We start from the raw sequence: 22,970 nt of genomic DNA, 5'->3' as shown, positions 1-22,970 counted from the left end.
GAAGTATTCCAGAGTTATTACCTCATAAAGTGACACTTGTCAGAACTGTAAAATTTGGTCATAGTCATGAAGGTGAAAACAGGCTTAATGTGCTGCTACTACAGCATATCACAGATTTATCAGTTTACAGTCATAATGACATTACAGGTCCATTACCTCCCTATCATTTGTATATTTGGATTATTATTCATAGGCCAGGATCACACATACGCGAGATACGGCCGAGTCTCGCAGGTGAAAACCCAGCTTTGGCGCCGGCACTCCGGAGCGGAGCATGCAGCTGCACAGCAATACATGGAGCTGCACGCTCCGCTTTGGAGTGCAGGCGCCAGAGCTGGGTTTTCACCTGCGAGACTCAGCCGTATCTCGCGTATGTGTGATCCCGGCCATATACTGAGACTATCACTCCCATTTTCAATGTGTTTCATCAGTGCCAAAGTACACTACATTCAGATTTAGGCCTTTTTCTATCCCTGTGTGTAATGCACTGTGCGCTCTGACCTCCTATTCCTATGCTGTAAAATCCTAAGGCTATGTGCACATGTTCAGAGTTGCTGCGGAAATTTCCGCGGCAATTCCGGAACTCCCTGCCGTGGGAAAAACGTATGCGGAATTGGCATGCGTTTTCCCGCTAAACACTAGCGTTTTGCAAGCATAATTAGCTTGCAGAATGCCAGCGTTTTCCAAGCGATCTGTAGCATTGCTTGGAAAACTGATTGACAGGTTGGTCACACTTGACAAATATAGTATTTGACAAGTGTGACCAACTTTTTGCTATTGATGCTGCCTATGCAACATCAATGGTAAAAAGATCTAATGTTAAAAATTGTAAAAAAAATAAAAAATCATGATATTCTCACCTTCTGGCATCCCCGGCAGTCTTCCCACTCCTCTCGATACTCCAGTCCCAATAATGCCTAGCGGCAATGACCCCAGAGGATGTAGCGGTCGCGCAAGACTGCACGTCATCACAGGTCATTCTCGCAATGCATTATTGGGAACGGAAGCATCGCAAGGAGCAAGAACACTGCAAGGGACGCCGGAAGGTGAGAATATCATGATTTATTAGTTGATTTATTTTTTTTCTAACAATTATATGGTTCCCAGGGCCTGAAGGAAAGTCTCCTCTCTTCGACCCTGGGTACCAACCGCACATGATCCGCTTACTTCTCGCATGGTGGGCATAGCCCCATGCGGAAAGAAAGCGGATCAATGCATTCCTATGTGTGCGGAATCCCCGCGATTCCGCAAAAAGAATGAACATGCCGCGTTTTTTTCCAGAATGCGATTCCACCGCAGAAAAAACGAAGCAGGTGCACAAAATATGCGGATTGCATTCTAATAAATAGGATGCTTAACATTTGCGTTTTTTTCTCGGTTTTATCTCGTTTTTATAGCGAAAAAATGCGAAAATTCCCGAACGTGTGCACATTGCCTAAAATAGCACTGCTTGTCCAGCTCTTATAGTGGCTATGATTATTCACCTGATTGGCTGAGCTAGACAATGTAATGTGATACCTGCAAGGAATTAGTAGGAAGTGTGCGGCAGTGCCTTAAATCATGAGCTCCTTCTCTGGCTGCTGCAATCTTCAGCAGTGTGTATAATACCCCTTAGGTTCAATCCTTAGCCTGTCACCTAGCCAAATCAGATCTCATATTTTGTACTGAAGAGGGGCAATACCCAGAAACACCATGCCTGTAAATTGAGATTCTGATTTGGCTTTTATTCTAAGCCATATTGCAAGACTCGTTAAAGGGTCAATATTGACTTGTAGGATTGCTACTTCCAATAGGTGGCATGACAATTTGCATATGAAATAGCATCTAGCATTTTTTGTGCGATTCTCACAAATTGAAATTCATCTCAAAATCGATCCACTCATCTGTAATTTTGTGCACATCCTGATTTTTGTCTAGAATCTGTTGTTAATAAAGTTTTTTTTTTCATGTTCAGAATTGTACAGGTTACATGATATTCTTAATTCTGGTGCTAATGATGAATTATCAAAGTACCTTTCATGATAACAATATCCGACTACTCCACTCAGCTATAAAAAGATCTATTAACAAGACCACCAATGCTGGGATCAGCTTTACCACAATAAAAAGGTAGGCATACTTATGATATACTATTCAGAAGGATATTATAAGAATTGGAAATTATAGAACAGTATGGATTACATTTGCAGAGTTTCTGATATTTGGTATTGGCTAGAAAATGCATTACCTGCTCATCTTTACAATGATCCTCGAATGACCTTGTTGGGCTCTCCACGTCTATGCCAGTATAATTCTGGTAAGTTATTTTGCCAGAATATTACCACTGCTTATATTTTTCAATAGAAATATCAATTTATCTCTAATGTTATGTTTAGTATTAATTCTCATTACTCTTTATGATATCTTTCAGTTTTATTTCCCACCTCACAGTCGGTAAAGTTTTTTCCAACCAAATATCCTCTTACCAACCGTGAAAATACAGAATTGTACATCAATTTTACTGTAGGGCCAAATGTCCAACATGATTCTTTAAGGTAAGTTAGATAGTATTTCCACAATTTTCCAGCTGCTGCACTCCTCCAACACTTACTTGGCACCGGTAGCCACTGCTTCTACTACCTTTAGTCTCCTATGGTGGCTGACACATATATAGACGCTGCTGCACATAGTTGAAGCTGGACAAACCCAATCTCACCAGGCTTTCTCTCTGCAGTGCAATCTGTGCTGGATTGCTCTTCTCCTCTTTAGGCTCTGTCGACTGTCCTATCTGTGCTGTGATTTTCTGCTCCCAGCAACTAATTCAGGAATAATCTAGGATACAAGGGTGAAAAAGCAAAGACAAATGGTACCACGCACTATCAACTCAGAACTCAGGCCATATCCTTAAATACAGTGCCTTGGGAAAGTATTCGGCCCCCTGTAACTTTTCAACCTTTTCCCACATATACTTCAAACATAAAGATACCAAATGTAAATTTTTGGTGAAGAATCAACAACAAGTGGAACTCAGTTGTGAAGTTGAACGAAATTTCTTGGTTATTTTAAATATTTGTGGAAATTCAAAAACTGAAAAGTGGGGCGTGCAATATTATTCAGCCCCTTTACTTTTAGTGCAGCAAACTCACTCCAGAAGTTCATTGTGGATCTCTAAATGATCCAATGTTGTCCTAAATGCCTAATAATGATAAATATATTCCACCTGTGTGTAATCAAGTCTCCGTATAAATGCACCTGCTCTGTGATAGTCTCAGGGTTCTGACCAAGGAACACAACAGGCAGGTCCGTGATACTAAACAGAAAGATCAGAGCAGAATGCATCACTTATAACATTCTAAATAAAGTCCCTTGCCTGAGTTTCTGGGACTTGGGTAGTACCCATGTGGACACTCCTATTCAATATACAAAACCAAAAACCACCTGGAGTGAATAGTCCAAGAAAAAAATATATACCGTACTTAAAAGTTGTATAACTTTATTAAATTAACAAAGAAGGCACAAAAATAGACAAAATTGTATAATGACAAAACCATTTTTACAGAGAGAGATCAAATAACAAAAAGTGTGGGAAAATATATATATGCAGAGGTGGATACAGCATAAATTACACCATTAAATGTATAAAGTGCTAGTGCTATAGTAAAGGGTGCTCTAATGAACTGGCATGATTAAGTAGCAATATACAGCTCCAAAAAAAAGCAGGATTAAAGTTTATGCCATGTACCAATATAGTGCCACACTACTATCCATCTCATGGATGCAATGGTGCTCTTACCTATTAGTCCCTCCTTAAGACACACCACATGTAGCCCCTCCATACAAATGTGAATAAAAAAGAACCACTTGAAAAAATAATAAATAATAAATCCAAAAACCATAATGTACAGAAATCAATATTTTATTAAAGACACCAATACAGACTAACACAAAAACATGATAAAAAACATATAAATGACAATTTAAAAACCAGAGGGAGCAGAGCACCACTCATAATCTGAACCAATCAAGAAAACACTATATGTAATAGTTCCTACTTCCATACAAGGGGAAACATATACCAAGTTTCATAAATCTATATAGATCGTTTATATGTTTTTTATCATGTTTTTGTGTTAGTCTGTATTGGTGTCTTTAATAAAATATTGATATCTGTACATTATGGTTTTTGGATTTATTATTTATTATTTTTTCAAGTGGTTCTTTTTTATTCATGTTTAGTTGTCCACTTGGGTCTTACTTTGGAAAGTTATTTGATAGGTTCATTTTGCTCCTATTCTTTTTGGGTTTATACCTCCATATAAATGTACCTGCTCTGTGATAGTCTCAGGGTTCTGTTTGAAGCACAGAGAGCATCATGAAGACCAAGGAACACAACAGGCAGGTCCGTGATACTGTTGTGGAGAACTTTAAAGCCGGATTTTGATACAAAATGATTTCCAAAACTTTAAACATCCCAAGGAGCATTGTGCAAGCGATCATATTGAAATGGAAGGAGTATCATACCACTGCAAATCTACCAAGACCCGGCTGTCCCTCTAAACTTTCATCTCAAACAAGGAGAAGACTGATCAGAGATGCAGCCAAGAGGCCCATGATCACACTGGATGAACTGCAGAGATCTACAGCTGAGGTGGGACAGTCTGTCCATAGGACCACAATCAGTCGTACACTGCACAAATCTGGCCTTTATGAAAGAGTGGCAAGAAGAAAGCCATTTCTCAAAGATATCAATAAAAAGTGTCATTTAAAGTTTGCAACAAGCCACCTGGGGGACACACGAAATATGTGGAAGAAGGTGTTCTGGTCAGATGAAACCAAAATCAAACTTTTTGGCAACAATGCCAAACGATATGTTTGGAGTAAAGGCAACACAGCTCATCACCCTGAACACACCATCCCCACTGTCAAACATGGTGGTGGCAGCATCAGGGTTTGGGCCTTCTTTTCTTCAGCAGGGACAGGGAAGATGGTTAAAATTGATGGGAGGATGGATGGAGCCAAATACAGGACCATTCTTGAAGAAAACCTGTTTGAGTTTGCAAAAGACCTGAGACTGGGACGGAGATTTGTCTTCCAACAAGACAATGATCCCTAACATAAAGCAAAATCTACAATGGAATGGTTCACAAATAAATGTATCCAGGTGTTAGAATGGCCAAGTCAAAGTCTACACCTCAGTCCAATCAAGAATCTGTGGAAAGAATACTTTCGGAAGGCACTGTAAATTGAGATCTCAAACTCGATCTAGACCATTAATTAAAGTTAGACTCCAGACCTTACCCCAAAATAAAATTACGCCAGACCAACCACTTAATAAGTACAAACCCCAGACTTAACCTCTAAATAATTACAACCACAATTCCAGCAAAGTTGGGATGATGTGTAAAATGTAAAGAAAAGAAGAATGCAATGATTTTGAAATCTCTTATAACCATATTTTAGTCATAACAGCACATAAAATACAGATCAGAAGGTGAAAGTTAGACATTTTTCCATTTCATTTTTCCATTTCATTTAAAAAAATTAACTATGGTAATTTAGAAATTGATGGCAGCAAAACATCTAAAAAAAAGTTGGGACAGAGTTAACAAAAGGCTGCAAAAAAAGTAACATGACTGTGTTTAAAAAGAGCATGTTAGAGAAGCAAAGTTAGTCAGAGATTCATTAATCTGTGAACAACTGTATCTAAAAGATGTCTAACAATTTTAGAAAAATGTTCCTCAACATTGCAAAAACTTTGAATATGTTACCATTACAGTATATAATATTATCAAAAGATTCAGAGATACGGGATAAAGCCATGTGCACAAGGGACAAGGTCGATGGTTAATATTAGATGCACGTGATCTACGGGCCCTCAGGAGACCCTGCATTAAAAGCAGGCATGGCCATGCAGATCACTGCATTGGCTCAGGAAACCGCTGTACATGTACTCCGAGTGCTGGCGTGATCAAAAGTGGGTGTCAACGATATACCAATGTGACATTACGCACCCCCTGGGGATCCGTAATGTCAGCTTGGCACAGTTTTACACAGACACCCCCTGCCCACATGAGCACAGGGAGTGAGAGAGGGTGGCCCACACAACTGCTGGCATGGCACAAAACTCACTCACAACCGTGACAGGCTGAGAGACCCCTTTCACTAGCACCAGTGAAACAGAGCCATACCAGCCCAGTAGGACTGCCACCAGTTCCTTGTTACATATAAACCAGGTCCGTTAATGGGGTTATTTTGGGCCAGAAACCAGCCCCAGTAGCATGTGAATTTAAACAAAGAACACGGCCATATGGATTTGTGGATCGAGATTAAAGAGCAGCCAAAGGTTAAATTGCATATATAATAGTCCCAAGGGCACTACTCTGCCTTCGATGCACTATGTAAGATGTGTCTGAGGGATGTGAGCACGGATCTCTGTACAAGCAATGGCAGATAATGTTACTTGCTACCCTTTTCTTCCTATGCTTGACCAGCTGCAAGTTGTTAGCCGGGAATGATGATGCAGCGGTGAATTCAAGCTAATTTTGTTCACAGTACCTTGATGAGATGAGGTAAGATGTCAGGGAAGATAAAGGGATGAAGATGAGGTAGTACATGGAGTGTGGAGGGTAGAGATATCAGGAGAAACCTCTCTTCAGTCCTGATGCATATGCTGCAAGATGGCATTGACCACAAGAAAGGATCTGAGGAAACAAGATAGGAGGAGTTACAGAAAGAGGCATTGTGGGAATTACAGCTTTAGAACATGAAAACATATAGTAACAATGGCCAGTAGATGTCAGTAAATGAAAAAAAAAACACTGTAACACGTCTGTCTGCATCCCCCCTCTCCTGGATAATCCGTCCGCATTACCGTGGTCATGGCCCTTCTTGTGTTAAACAGCATAGTGATACTGCTGAAGCACAAGGCCTTAGCACAGCACCCTCTCATTCGTTCCACATACAATGTGTAACCAGCAAAGGGGTTTGTGGTCCGTCTCCATGGTGAAATGGTGCCAGTGCAAGGAGGGCTGCAGATGCTGCAGGGCCCACATCACTGCCAGACATTCCTTCTCCATCGTGGGGTAGGCCACCTCCCTTGGCAGAAGCTTCCAGCTCAGATACAAAACTGGGTGGCCCACAGAGTCGACCTGGCTGAGCACAGCACCAAGGACAAACTTGCAAATACTAGGATTTCATCAGCTCACCCAACCAGACGTATTAGAATCCAATTCTCAATAGACATGTGCAAAGCACGGATCACCACCAAGTTCATGCCGGCCGACTCCCAGGTGAAAATGCAAATCACTCACTTGTTCAGCTCATGCAAATATTGAATGGAGGAGATGAAATAGAATAAAAATCTTGTCCTTTATTAGTGCATCATAAAAACAAGCTGGCGCGCTTCAGTCTATGACTAAGGGCAGTATTGCCTGAAACGAGTCAGCTTGTTTTTATGATGCACTAATAAAGGACAAGATTTTTATTCTATTTCTTCTCCTCCAATTAATATTTGCATGAGTTGGACAAGTGAGTGATTTGCATATTCACCAAGGACAAAGTCACTGGTACTAGAAACGGCCGTATAAGTCAGTTGCTTGTAGTACCGGGAAGCAGGAAAGGCCAGTCTTCAGTGCCTGGAAGATAGTCTCAGTCATTTGTACAATCTACTGCAGGATCACAGGAGAACCTACATTAGATGCTCTAGGTAATCCTCCCAGGTAGTCCCTTGAACAGCATGTTGACCATCTGCTAGAAAGTGGCATGTGCATTCTTTATGCCTAACTACATCACAGTGAACTCGTACTGTCCGAATAGGTTGATCAAGGCATAGCATTCCCGCACCTCACAGGTCAGGGGAATCTGCCAATATCCCCAGCTCAGATCTATTATGGTCAGGTACTTGGCGCCGGTCAACTGGTCGAGCAGGTCATCGATGCGAGGCATTGGGTACACATCGGTTACCATGACAGCGTTGAGCCCCCTATACCCCATGCAGAATCGGGATGTTCAGTCCTTCTTTGGGACGAGGACTATAAACGAGGCCCAAGTGCTGCTAGATGCTTGAGCGGCCCCCAGCTTCAGCATCTCATCAATCTCCTGGCACATGTGCTGCTGCACCTCCAGGGAGACCTTATATGCTGAATGTTGGATTGCAGCACGGACAGGGGCAGCACGGTGGCGCAGTGGTTAGCACAGCAGCCTTGCAGCGCTGGAGTCCTGGGTTCTAATCCCACTCAGGACAACATCTGAAAAGAGTTTGTATGTTCTCTCCGTGTTTGCGTTGGTTTCCTCCGGGTACTCCAGTTTCCTCCCACATTCGAAAGACATACTGATAGGGAATTTAGATTGTGAGCCCCATTGGGGACAGTGATGATAATGTGTGCAAACTGTAAAGCGCTGCGGAATATGTTAGCGCTATATAAAAATAAAGATTTATTGGAAGGTCATCCCCGATGTCCACGTGATGGATGGCTGACTCTGTCCTTCTGGCCTTTTTGCTTAACAACAGAAGGGTTGTAGGGTTGCACACAGCTGGGACCGTTGGTCCTACAGGAGCTGGTTGAAAACCTGCACATCCTCGAAGGTCCCACCCATCCTAGCATTTGCGAGCATAGCCAGGAGGGTCTCCGCCTATCCCTCTTCTAGCAGGTTGTATACAGGGAGGGCACAGGCTTCCCTCTCATTATGTGTCTTCATCATGTTCACATGGAAGGCCTTCCGCCTTCCCCGGGAGTGATCCAGGGTGACCAGGTATGTTACGGCATTGAGCCGCTGGTGCACAAACATTCTGTTAGTTTCATTGCTTCTTGTCATCCTGGGCTCATGCGATATTATCGTTGAGGCTACATACACACTGAACAGCAACTTCCTGCTTTTTTTTTTTTTTTTTTGTTAACAGTGCTTTACTGATAATATAACACTATTCACTATTAAACAATAGTAAATAGTATTTGATACAATATAGATAATAATAAGAATTATTCCAAGATATGGGCACTACAACATACTGGGTGCTACAATGTATGGACAACACAATGGCATATTTGCAATTTTGACTCAGCAATATTCACTGTGGCTTGTTTCTGGCAAACACCCATGCAGTCAAAATCATCACTATGCCTGTAGATAAATTCCCAGAGGGGTGTAATTTCGAAAATGAAGTCACTTGAGGGGGGATTCTGCTCTTCTGGCACTTTAAGTCTCTGTTTATGGACTCCACAAACTTTTCTACGATAATTTGTTCTCCAAGAGTCAAATATTGCTCCTTCCATTCTAAGTCGCTCCATGTGACTTAGCAGTACTGTACAGCCACATATTGGGTATTGCAACGTTCAGCAGAAATTGTATGACACATTTTGTTGCCATTTTTCCCCATTTCCCCATGTGACAATATAAAATCTGGGGCTAAAACAACATTTTTGTGGTAATTATTATTTTTTCACTGCCCACTGGTATTAAATTCTGTGACATACATATAGTGTCAATATGACCACTGCACCCCAAAATGAATTCATTGAGAGATGTAGTTTCTAAAATTAGGTTGCTTATGTGGGGTTCTAGTCTGGCACCTCAGGGGCTCTGCCAATGTGACATGGCGCCCTTAAATCTTTCCACCAAAATGACGCTCCTTCTGTGCCTCAAAAGTAGTCTTTGACCACATATGAGGTATTGGTATACTCAGGAGAAATTAGGTAACATATTTTATTCTCCATTTTCTTCTGTTATCCCTTTTGAAAATTGCAAACTTGGGGACAAATTAACATTTTAGGGGAAAAAAAATTAATTTTCCATTAACTAAGCCCAATGTTATACAATTCTGTGAATCGCCTGAGGGTTAAAAAATGCTCACTACACCACTAAATGAATGTCTCAAGAGGTGTAGTTTCCAAAATGTGGTCACTTGTGGGGGTTTCTGCTGTTTACCATGTCAGGGGCACTTCAAATATGACATGGCATCCGCAATCTATTCCAGCCAATTTTACGCTCCAAAATTCAAATGGACCTCCTTCCATTCCAAGCCTTGCTGTGTGCCCAAACAGTAGTTTTCCACCACATATGGAGTGCATCGGTGTACTCAGGAGAAATTACACAACAAATTGTATGGTCCCTTTTCTCTTGCTACCCTTGTGAAAATGAAATATTTGGGGCAAAAGCAACATTTTTGTGGGAAAAATGTATTTTTCATTTTCACTGTTCAACATTATAAAATTTTGTGAAGCACCTGTGAGTTCAAAGTGCTCATCACACATCTAGATGAAGTCCTTGAGGGGTGTAGCTTCCAAAATAAGGTTACTTGGGGGTTTCCACTGTTGAGGCAAATCAGGGGCTCTGCAAGCGCAACATGGTGTACGCTATCTATGCCAGCCAATTTTGCACTCCATAAGTCAAATGGCACATCTTCAATTCCAAGCCCTGCTGTGCACAAACACATATGGGGTATTGGCATACTCAGGAGAAATTGCCCAATAAATTGTATGGTTCATTTTCTCCTCTTACCCTTGTATAAATGCAAAATTTTGGGCTAGTGAACATTTTTGTGGGAAAAATTAAAATGTTAATTTTTTTCCTCCTACATTAACCCTCATGGATTGATCATAATGTTATGGCGTATCACTGTAATACTCCATTATCATGCACGAATACACATTTGATAAAATTGCTGTTTTCTTAACTGAGCTCGCATATGTGTACAATTTGATGCTCGATCTTCCAGTCTATATCTTTTATGCTAATCAATTATGCACTACAACTTCTAGATGCATGGAGGGTCCATGCCAATTACTTGGCAACACAATAAAAAATACTACGGAAATCATCCAAACCCTGAAGAACGTAAGCTGGATTAATAAAAGGTATGTTCTAACATGGAACATTTCTCCTTGTGGAGTGTACCAAGTTGGTATAGGTTAGACTTCTAGGCCATTCAGTGATCCTCTGGGAATTTAAATATGCAAATAACCTTCAGAGAAGAGGACTTGCACTCTAGTACCTCTTATTGGATGTAGCAATATTATAAGTCAATATCAGTGAACTTTACATGACACAGGATAAGAAATGATTGGCATTGACAGGGTTGTACTGGCCCACTGGAAAACCGTAGGATTCTCCGGTGGGCCCAGGCACTGACACCTGCTGGCATACTGGCCAGCAGCTGCCTAGGGCCACCACTGCTCCAGGGGCCCCAGCCAATGGCGTGTCGCTAATAGCGACACTCCCAGCAGCTATGGGACCCCTGAGTCAGGGGGGCCAGCCCGGTGCCGGCGGAGCAGCAGCTGGAGGCAGGATCCTGTCCCCGCTGCTAAAGAGAAATGAATATTCACGCTTCCCCACGCCCCCATGGGCATGGAGAGAAGTGAATACCATTTCACTTTAATAATGGGCAGTGTTAGCCGCAGGCTGAGGCTAACACTGCCCGCATGTAAAGCCGATGCAGCTGCATTGGGGCCCCAGAGGTGGGCCCCTGCAGGGCGGCTAATCCTGAGTGGAGCTGCAGTGATCCGATGCCATCCTGCTTCCTTCCAGGCGCTTCCTGTGTGACAAAGTGCAGCTGGATGACGTCATCATTCAGCGCGCTGTTTCAGAGAGAAAGCTGATGGCGACGAAGATGCTTCCGGGATGTGCTGCAGGAAACGTGTGGGAGGTGAGTGGTGCCGTGTGTGTCTGCCTGTCTGCCTGCCTGCGTGCGTGCATGTGTGTGTATGTATGTGGTGCGGTGCTTTGTGTGTGTGTGTGTGTGTGTGTGTGAGAGTGGTGCGATGCTGTGTGTGTGTGTGTGGTGCTGTGTGTGTGTATTGGAGATCAGCAATGATGTGGGTGATGGAGAGAGCAGTGATAGGGTGGTGGAGGAGAAGGCAATGTTGCTGTTGGGGGAGCAGGCAATGATGGAGGTGGTCAAATGGGCAATGATGGGGTGGTGGAAAGGACAATGATGGTAGTGGTGGAAAGGACAATGGTGGTGGGGAGGAGGCAATGATGGAGGTGTTGGAATGGGCAATGATAGGGGTGGGGTGAGAAGGCAATAATGGAGGTGGTGATGAGGACAATGATGGAGGTTGAGGGGGCTGCATTATACCCTATGAGGGGGCTGTATTATACCCTATGAGGGGGGCTGCATTATACTATATGAGGGTGCTGCTTTATACTTTATGAGGGGGCTACATTATATTCTGTGGGGGGGCTGCATTATATTCTGTGCGGGGGTTGCATTATTCTCTCAGGGGGCTACATTATATTCTGGGGGCTACATCATACTATATGAGGGGGGCTACATTATGCCCTATGAGTGGGCTACAGTATATTCTATGGGGGGATGCATTATATTTTGTGGGGTGCTGCATTTTATTCTATGTGGGGCTGCATTATATTCCATGAGGGAGGCTACATTATATTCTGTGAGGGGACTACATTAAATTCTATGAGGGGGCTACTTTATATTCTATGAGGGGGCTACCCCAACCCCTGCTACATAATTAAGACAAACTACCTTATATTATACTCGGATATTAGCGTGTTTTACCACACAATTAGTGGTCTTGTATTTATTTCTATGTAGTGGGCCCCAAGAATGATTTTCTCTGTTGGGCCCAAGGTGCTCCAATGCTGGGCATTCATGAAGGGCAAACACCCAGAAACGTGTCTGCAAATAGTATGTCTAGTTTGGATTTTATTCAAAGTCATGTAATAAGGATTGGTACATGGTATTGACTTATGCGATTGCTACTTTCAATCGTTGGTGCTTGAGTTGAAGTCCACTTCCTCTCTAAAGAGGCTATCTGCAAACTAACATGGAAAAAAAATCATGTTTTTTAGAAACACCTTCTCAAATTACAGTACCCATAGCGGAAGTTATTTTTTGTGCTGGGAGACATCAATAATTAATTTATTGAAATATCACTGGAAGGGAAATGCTAAGGTTGCCCAAATACTATATCAATTACGATACATTTTCTTGGTCGACAGAGGTACTGGTGCCTATCTTTGTATATGTTCCTTAATTGTTTTTTACTTGCAAACAATAAAAGTTTTGTATTGCAGCTTCTATATTTCTTTATATTCAAACTCCTATTTCTCTTGTTTTTTTCACTCATATCCACTACGTGAAAGTATTCTCATCTCATGTGAATGGGGGTGTTTCAGTTCGTTGTTTGATATCTGGAGAAAGAAGCATTGTTTTTTCCACTAGAGATAAATATCTGTTAGAAATGTCTAGCAGTCCTTGTTAGGCCAGGTTCACATTGCGTTAGTGCAGTCTGTTCAACGCATACGTTAAACGGACTGCGCTAACGCAAGTGCCGACATTGGCACAGCGTTAGCGCAGATGGAGCATCTGCTAGCTCTATCTGCGCTAGCAGTGACGGACTCGAAAACGCTGCAGCCCGCGTCTCGGGTCCATCAATCAATGATGGCACATCGCTAGCGCACGCCCATTGTGGGCATGCACTAGCGATGCGTCCGACATTGCATTCAATGGCAGCGTTAACGGACTATGTTACACCGCGTTATGCCGCGGTGTAACGTAGTCCGTTTAACGTAGACACTGAACACAGTGTGAACCCGGCCTTACCCTCACCCCATTGAAAACCAGTCATATGGAGAAGTCATATGGGAGAGTCAGGAAGAATAGCTTGGCTTGTTATCTAGACAGGAAGCCTCTGCAGCCTAAGGCCAAAGATGATTTTACTAGCATTATTAGGGTCCAGAGGCTTTTCCATGCATAACTAGGTCTATTTGAAAGACAGATGAAGGATTATAGATTCAAAACTGTGGAACTATTTATGAAGAACTTTAGAGATGTTATCCAGCTTAATGAAATTTTGTAAAAACAGCAACTAATATTGTAAAATTACATCATCACTACTCAGCTATTGTCTCATCCAACGATCCATCGCTAATTCTCTTGCCATGCTCCTGGTCTTTGCTTGCTTGCAGACGGTACATGACTGCTGCAGTTACCTCAGTAGTTAAAGCGGTCAAGAGCTGCGCTTCTGGCATCGTGTGTCCCATTGCTAAGCAGTGATGTCAGTAGTACAGCATGTTATTATTGCATTGGTTATGTGCTGTTTGCATGTAAACCAAGACTAGAAGCATTGCAGAAGGGACAGTGCTTTTTTGCTACTCTTCTAGAAGCTGAATCATTGCTTTAAGATCACTTAAAGGGAATCTATCACCATGTTTTTGCTTCCTGTGAGCAGCATGATGTAGGCAAAGAGACCCTGATTCCAATGATGTATCACTTAGTTTACTGGGTGCATCGATTCTGACACAATCAGAATTTTTAGATTTAGCAATGCAGTAGAGCAGAGAAAGTTAACGCTGCCCACAGCAGGTTCTGTATTTACAATCTAAAGACAATTCTAAAGACACTGAGCTGCTTATCACAAGATGGGGTGGAGTCAGACTAGCATGCTTGTGCAGCTGTAGTTGATGTAGTCCAGACAATGATAATCACATGGTGATAAAACCTTCAATATAAGTAAACAACAGTACACAGCATGACATGTGACACATCATTGAATTCTGTGATTCAATCCCTACCTCATGCTGTCCTCAAATTACACAGCAAAAACTACTGACAGATTCCCTTTAATGCTCTAAGGGTACCGTCACATTAAGCGACACTGCAGCGATGTAGACAACGATGCCGATCGCTGCAGCGTCACTGTGTGGTCGCTGGAGAGCTGTCACACAGACAGCTCTCCAGTGACCAACGATGCCGGTAACCAGGGTAACCAGGGTAAACATCGGGTTACTAAGCGCAGGGCCGCGCTTAGTAACCCGATATTTACCCTGGTTACCTAAAAAAAAAACACTACATACTTACATTCCGGTGTTTGTCGCGTCCCTCGCAGTCAGCTTCCCGCACTGACTGTGAGCGCCGGCCGGCCGTAAAACAGGGCACAGCGGTGACGTCACCGCTATGCTTTACGGCCGGCGGAATTTTACATATATACAGTTGGCTCAAAGTTTACATACTCGGCAGAATTTTTGCTTTCTTGGCCTTTTTTCAGAGAATGTGAATGATACAGTAACACCAAAACTTCTTCTCCACTCATGGTTTGTGGTTGGGTGAAGCCATTTATTGTCAGACTACTGTGTTTTCTCTTTTTAAATCATAATGACAATCCAAAACATCCAAATGACCCTGATCAAAAGTTCACATACCCCATTTCTTAATACTGTGTATTGCCCCCTCTAACATCAATGACAGCTTGAAGTCTTTTGTGGTAGTTGTGGATGAGGTTCTTTATTTTCTCAGATGGTAAAGCTGCCCACTCTTCTTAGCAAAAAGCCTACAGTTCCTGTAAATTCCTGGGCTGTCTAGCATGAACTGCATATAGCAGGTGGTGGAACCCCATCAATTTGGTATTATCATCTAAGAGAGGAACCCCTTATACTGCCACTTCCAGCACTACCCAGCCAGGCTAGTGACTGACTGCTACAGTCAAGTGACTGATGGACAGAATATCATACTTTTCCAATACTAAGGGGACAACTGAAGTAGGGAAAACCCTTTAGAATCTATATCTACGAGGAAGATTTTGAGCTCTTGAAAGATCTATCTAGTCAGCACAACATTTCCCCCACTATCAGATAAAATAAAAGCAAATAATATTAGAAATAAATAATAATGAAATATAAGATTATTGACTGGAGCTTTTGGGATTGTAATTCTTCTTTCATCGCCTAGCAATTTGGAATTAGAGATAACCCAGTATCATAAAGATGTCCGCCTTCACATCTCCACTATTCTCCAACTCAATCTCTCACCACACGATGAGACCGGACCTACCAGACTGACTATCCTCCCATTCCACCTCTCAGTGATCAGAAATGATCTGAACCTACCCATGTTACTGGCTGTAAGTATCTTCATTTAGTTTCTAACTTCTAATGAATTGTTTTCATGTCTTCAGTGCCGTTGACCAGTCTGTTTCCGTCTTCCACAGTCATCTTTTCTGCTTTCTGCATTTTGTTTCTTATATCTGGAGCTGGCTGCTGTAAAAGATTTCTGCACCGCAAATGCATCTTACTCTCCAAACTGGACACGCGTTATTACAGGGCTAACATCTGCAGCTACTGGATTTCTGCATTTCGTCCGGACTTGGCTAGCTAACTATGTGATAGACCGTTACCATGAAAAACCTTGGGCTTTCATCAGCCTGTATAATGTAGCCATGCTATCACGGATGCAGGTCGCGCTGTCTGCCTTTCTGCTGTTTCTTGTCATGCTAAAGGTGAGGCTCACTACGGTCATAATATGACAACTATGAGTTTAGGACACAGATGAACTATAGAAAAAGTGAGGACAATGACATATTATTACTTTTTTTTAAAGGTTTCTCTACAATTGCGATTTGTACGGAGATGGTCAGTGTTTGGAAAGACATTTCAAAAGTTAAAGCGGGATCTATTGGGATGCTTGTTTATTATCACAATTTTATTCATTGCACTTATTCATTGTGTAAGTATGGTAAATAATAGTACATTAAGTAATAGATACAGTATATCATGTGTCTTTAAAAGTGGCACCACAGTGAGTTCAGACTTAAAGGGAATTTGTCACTAGGTTTATGCTTCTTAATCTAGGTGCAGCACAAAATAGGGTCAGATACCTTGATTCTAGTGCTGTGCCACATACTGGGCTGCTTGCTGTAATTTTGATAATATCATTGTATTATTTGCTAGTCTTCTGAATGATGAGCTTTGTCTAACCTAACTCTAGTCACCTTACCTTGGGGTTTCCATTTAAATCTACAAAATACCTAAGACCACCATACCTGGCCTACCAGGAGGTCATTGCTTGACCTCCGAGTGCCGAGACAACCATCTGCTCCCCGTGCTGATAGGGATTAAAGGTTCCCATTCTCTCTCACAACCTTCTAAATGCCTGCTCATGGGTTATATCCTTTACATTATTCCATATTTGACATAACTGTACATGTGCACTTTATCTGCACACCTAGGATTGACATCACTTTGACTTAACCAATTGTGCTTGTGATTTCAGATTATTTTTGTTGTTTCTTTATTCCTTGATGCATATTTAGATAAGCTCATGGTTATTTTGGTGCAATAGATTTTTTTTTGCTACACTTCTATGAACACAATATCTATTTTCCTTGTGTATACATAATCAGTGTCAATTAGTAACGAGGGTATACTGCGTCTCTAATATGGGTTGCTCCTTAGGTATTACATGGCCTTAGATCTTTTTATATGTTTTTAATTGTATAGCTATGTGTTATCTTTTGTCATAATACAATTTTTATTGTTGCTTAGAGTTCCCTGTTAATATTCATTAGGTTTAGCTAATTATACTTTTGTTTCTGCCAAATGCCGAAATCGCTATAGATACATCTGCAGGGTTGATTAGCTGGGGCGGTGCGGGCACCATCAGCAGGAGCTTGGCTGCCAGATGACCCTAATTCCAACAACATGTCACAGGGCTGATAAAATCATTGCTTTATCAGCAGGAGATTATCACTGAAGTTTTAGTAATCCTGTTTTCATGGAGTCCTCCATATAAATGAGCTGTGTATCACCTTGCCCCATCACTGAATGGTAGTCTTCTGCCTATGTGCAGTGTACATAGAAAGTCACCAATTAGTGGTGTGTAAGGAGTTATACAGAGCTCAGCATTCAGAGTACTGGTAGATTTGCAGCAGATAAAACAGTCATATTTTTAAAACTGCAGCAAGCAACTCAGTAAGTGATACTTCAGGGTCCCTGTCCCTACATCATGTTGCTCTTAGATGGGGTAGCAAAACTTGAGAGATTCGAGTTAAGTCCCATCTCTTCTGATTACTGATTCCATCTGATCCATAGACCGGCTTCTATTTAAATAGTGTTTTTCATGAGATAATTCTTTTAACTTTTTTAAAAAGAAAGTTACCCTAAACTTGATGAATATGTTTTTTTCCTACTACAAAATATTGTTTTCTTTATCTCCACTTAGGTATCCGTTGTGAAAGGTTCTACAGACTTTCTCCATACCCTTCGGTATGGTTTTGGTCTTCATTTCCTACTGAAGCGCATTCCCTTAGCAGGATTATTTATTGCATTGGTCCTGGCTATGGTGTGCAGAGGACTTTTATGTGGTCTAGTACTTAGCATTCATCGCAGTATTAGAGCTGAAAACTACCGCCCAGCCCTGGAACCTCAAGATCATGAGATGATAGATTTTCTTGTCAAAAGGTTCAAATTATGGTTGGGAGTCAGCAAAGTAAAAGAGGTAAAGCTCTTCTTAATGGTGTAGTCTTCATATAGCCATTTATCATCCATATAGATGTGATGACAAAGTAGCAGAGGTGAATTTGGCTGTCATCTTATAGAATGCAGATTGATAACTTTTGGCATTATAGGCATGCTTTTGGGCTCTGCATACTGTATAGTCTCCAATTAATTAAGACTGACGTTTGTATGCCCATCTGAATGAGGGGCATGTAAGAGTAAGATGTGTCAAATTCATTAGGAGGTTCATGTCAATGAGTTTGGCACATCTTATCATTTCTAGAGTAAGAAATACCAGCACTTTTGCTGAATTTCATGGATGCGTGTAGCCATGCCCTGCCATTTCCTGTCCCAAGCTCTACCTATTTTGGTGGAGCTGTTTCAGTTTGGTGTGAAAATGCCAAAAGTCGATACATTATTGTGCAACTCCATATAGTGCAAAGAATTGTAACTAGTCAAGGTAAAGACCCAGCCGCCTCTAACCTTTTGCCAAAAAACAGCAGCCATGGGTTCTTCTAAGCTGCTGCCTAACACTCTTAATATGGTGGAGGCCCACATAGCAGGAGAAGGCTATACGAAGATAGTAAAGCGTTTCCAAGTTGCCCTTTCCTCAGTTCAAAATGTAATTAAGAAATAGCAGTTAGCAAGAACAGTGGAGGGCAAAATAAGGTCTGGAAGACCAAGCAAAATTTCAGTTAGAGCTGCTCATAGGATTGCTAGAGCGGTAAATCAGAACCCCGCTTGAATGCAAAAGACCTTCAGAAACATTTAGCAGACTTTGGAGTTGTGGTACATTGTTCTACTGTTCAGTGATACCTGCACACATTTGGCCATCATAGAAGAGTCATTAGAGGAAAACCTCTCCTTCATCCTCACCATTAAAATCAGCATCAGAGGTATGCAAAAGAACATCTAAACAAGCCCAGTGCATTTTGGAAACAAGTCCTGCGGAACGATAAGGTTAAAATAGAACTCTTTGGCCACTTTGATCAATGGTACAGTATGTATGGAGAAAAAAGGGCACAGAATTTCAGGAAAACACATCTCGACAACCATTAAGCATAGGGGTGGGTCAATCATGCTTTCGGGTTGTGTTGCAGGCAATGACAACAGGGAAATATTTCACAGGTAGAAGGAAGAATGGATTCAATGAAATATCAACAAATTCTTGATGCAAACGTAACACCATCTGTAAATAAGCTGAAGTTGAAAAGATGATGGCTTCTACAAATGGATAATGATCTTAAACACACGTCAAAATCCACAATAGACTACCTCAAACGGTGCAAAGGTTTAACAATGGCCTCACAGTCCCCTGATAAGAGCATCATTGAAAATCTGTGGCTAGACCTCAAAATAGCAGTGTATGCAAGAAGACCCAGGAATCTCACAGAACTGGAAGAATTTTCCTAGGAAGAATGGATAAAAATCCCTCAAACAATAACTGAAAGACTCTTGGCTGGCTATAAAAAAGCGTTTACAAGCTGTGGTACTTGCAAAGAGTGTGCTTCTAGGTACTAACCATGCATAGTGCCCAAACTTTTGCATTGGCCAGTTTTCCGTTTTGCAATTTTGAAAATGTAAAGAATGACTTTTTTGTGCCTAAAATACAAAGGAAATGTGTCATCTTCAACTTTAGGTCTTTTAGAGATAATTATCTCTTCAATTTGCTTAATTGTTCACAATAACAGTAATTTTGACCAGGGGTGCCAAAACATTTACATGCCTCTGTAAATAATAGCTGAACCTGATGCAGGCTTTATTGACCAATAGAAGTCAATCTTGCCCCCCAAAAATAGTTTCTGACCCTGATAACCTGGATAAATTATTAAATGTCAGTCTCCAGTCATTAACTTATTTGGTATTGCTTTCTCATTTTGTGTAGCATTCCAAAATTTGACTGCTCTAACTGAAAAGTATCCTTTCCTATATTGTCATAATGTTTAAGATTCCAACTAATTATATTAATATGCGCAAGATTCTTCTACTTTTGCTATAATTATCTTCTTGTTTTCCTTTCCAGTATCGTCACACGGTGAAATTTGAAGGTTTGGTTCCTGAGTCAACAAGATCCTTCACTGCATCATTCCGAGGTCGGTCCAGGACAGTGCTATCAAAGCACACTTTGACATTTCAGCATGAAGATGTGGCATCACCAACCAGCCCTAGACCATTAGTTTCACCTGGACTAGCTGTAGATCATCTCCCTACAGCAGTGACAGACCTTCTGGACAGATTGGATAAGGTGACCTCTGTCCTTAGAGAAGTGTGCACATTGGAGCAAAAGTTAAAACTTTGGCAAACAATGCAACAAGCATACAAAGTTACCCAAAAAGAAATAGCATCAGCCTCACATAGTCCTAGACTACTTCACCTGCCTCGCACCTACAGTACTTTTTCAGAGTCTGCTCTATCTCGTCTAAAATATAAAGGGCTTGTGTCTAATAACTACGGTATATTTCAAGGGACAAACCCAGAAAGTGCTCGTTTCTTAGTATATCCCCCTTCTGCTACTAACAAAACCCTCCTGAACATGAGAAGACCCCATAGTGAGGAAAGATCAGGGGTTCGTAAACTAAGTGAGCTTGTAGTTCAGCCAATTCCACAGAAACGCAGAGCCTGGGATTCTTTGAAACCAGAAGATGCAATATGACACATCATATTGTAAGTAGGAGTAAAAATGTAGACAAAATTGTATGTATGATCTAATAAAGGAAAATATTTTTTTTTGTATTTTGTGGTATCCATTGCTGCTATAATTTGGGATGGATTTCCTACTTATAATCTCTGACAGTTTTCACTTTATAAGTATAGACTGGCTTCCATCATGCATGGGCTTGTATTATAAAATAAAGCAAAATAAAATTTTATTACGTGGTATTCATTTTTTCTGGATTCTGCATAGAAAAGTGCATTCTGCTGCACTATTCCATGTGCAAAAATGGTATACTGGTGTATTCCTGCTTAATGGAGGCTGAAGGCTGTAACTGCACAACGCTCCCCTCTCTCAGGGACTTGGCTACACACTCTCACCAGTCATTGGCTTGTTGGAAGGTGAACCTTCGGCCAAGTCTGAGGTCCAGAGCACTCTGGAAGAGGTTTTCATCCAGGATATCTCTGTACTTGGCCACATTCATGTTTCCTTCAATGACAACCAGTTGTCCTGTCCCTGCAGCGGAAAAACATCCCCGTAGCATGATGCTGCCACCACCATGTTTCACTGTTGGGATTGTATTTGCCAGGTGATGAGCAGTGCCTGGTTTTCTCCACACATACCGCTCAGAATTATCACCAAAAAGGTCCATCTTCATCTCATCAGACCAGAGAATCTAATTTCTCATAGCCTGGGAGTCCTTCATGGGTTTTTTAGCAAACTCTATGCATGATTTCACATGTCTTGCACTGAGGAGAGGCTTCCATCGGGCCACTCTGACATAAAGGCCTGACTGGTGGGGGGCTGCAGTGATAGTTGACTTTGTGGAACTTTCTCCCATCTCCCTACTGCATCTCTGGTGCTCAGCCACAGTGATCTTGGGGTTTTTCTTTACCTCTCTCACCAAGGCTCTTCTCCCACGATTGCTCAGTTAGACTGGACGGCCATGTCTAGGAAGACTTCTGGTGGTCCCAAACTTCTTCCATTTAAGAATTATGGGGGCCACTGTGATCTTAGGAACCTTGAGTAATGCAGAAATTCTTTTGTAACCTTGGTCAGATCTGTGCCTTGCCACAATTCTGTCTTTGAGCTCCTTGGCCAGTTCCTTTGATCTCATGATTCTCATTTGGTCTGACATGCACTGTGAGCTGTGAGGTCTTATATAGACAGGTGTGTGCCTTTCCAAATCAAGTCCTATCAGTTTAATTAAACACAGCTGGACTCCAATGAAGGAGTAGAACCATCTCAAGGAGGATCACAAGGAAATGGACAGCATGTGACTTAAATATGAGTGTCTGAGAAAACGGTCTGAATAATTATGACCATGTGATATTTCAGCTTTTCTTTTTTATTAAGTTTGCAAAAAATTCTACATTTCTGTTTTTTTCAGACAAGATGGGGTGTAGAGTGTACATTAATGAGAAAAAAAATGAACTTTTTTGAATTTACCAAATTGCTGCAATGAAACAAAGAGTGAAAAATTTAAAGGGGTCTGAATACTTTCTGTATCCACTGTATCTCTGTCCCAATCTACTTGCTCTCTTGCCACAGAATCAGCACTGTAGGCAACCCTGCTGAGCACTCAGACCAAACGTCTGCTCTAGCTGCAAGCTAAGCCCTATCTGAGTCACTACCAGGAGGTCCTCTCTGATCCTGCTACATAGCCCTCCATTCCTGAGCTAGTTCCAACACTTAACTCTATCCTACCCTACTTACTGTTTGTTGCTGGGCAGAATACAATGTCCTCCAGTGCAAAACATTATAATACACCACAACACAATTCATAATACCGTACATATCACCCTTACAATGACATATGACACTTTACGTTGTACACAGGTCTGATATCTCCAAGGGACTACAGGGCAATATGTTCATCTCCTTACAATACTAGGACTGCGAGTGACATCTACTACACTATCTTACTTAGAGCGTCTTCGCTGTGTTATCTGTTGCATTTGTTGTGACACAATTTTGTAGTGGGCATTGAGTGACAGCAAAATATGTCTTGGCGCTTGGGTCCCTGATCATTTCTGACCCTAGCAACGTCTCTGGTGAGGGTGACATTTTATAACATAGATTGGCAATTATCACATAAATGTATGAC

The 22,970-nt window shown here is 41.6% G+C and overlaps 1 protein-coding gene across 1 annotated transcript in view; it reads left to right on the top strand.

Moving 5' to 3' along the window:
* The window catches only part of LOC138666740 (polycystin-1-like), a 279,344-nt gene extending 258,306 nt beyond the window's left edge, over positions 1-21,038 (top strand). Inside the window, exons 41-49 of the mRNA XM_069754924.1 lie at positions 1,955-2,109; positions 2,190-2,296; positions 2,411-2,534; positions 10,737-10,832; positions 15,668-15,839; positions 15,927-16,214; positions 16,316-16,441; positions 17,936-18,211; positions 20,234-21,038. Of these exons, the coding sequence (XP_069611025.1) occupies positions 1,955-2,109; positions 2,190-2,296; positions 2,411-2,534; positions 10,737-10,832; positions 15,668-15,839; positions 15,927-16,214; positions 16,316-16,441; positions 17,936-18,211; positions 20,234-20,863 (1,974 nt within the window). The 3' untranslated portion in view covers positions 20,864-21,038. The remainder of the gene's footprint in view (positions 1-1,954; positions 2,110-2,189; positions 2,297-2,410; positions 2,535-10,736; positions 10,833-15,667; positions 15,840-15,926; positions 16,215-16,315; positions 16,442-17,935; positions 18,212-20,233) is intronic.
* The last annotated feature ends 1,932 nt before the right edge of the window (positions 21,039-22,970 follow it).

This window comes from Ranitomeya imitator, chromosome 2 (genome assembly GCF_032444005.1).
Source record: "Ranitomeya imitator isolate aRanImi1 chromosome 2, aRanImi1.pri, whole genome shotgun sequence".
In the NCBI taxonomy this organism is placed as follows: Eukaryota; Metazoa; Chordata; class Amphibia; order Anura; family Dendrobatidae; genus Ranitomeya; species Ranitomeya imitator.
The sequence above is the reverse complement of the archived record's forward strand: the minus strand, read 5'-3'. Positions and strand labels throughout refer to the sequence as shown.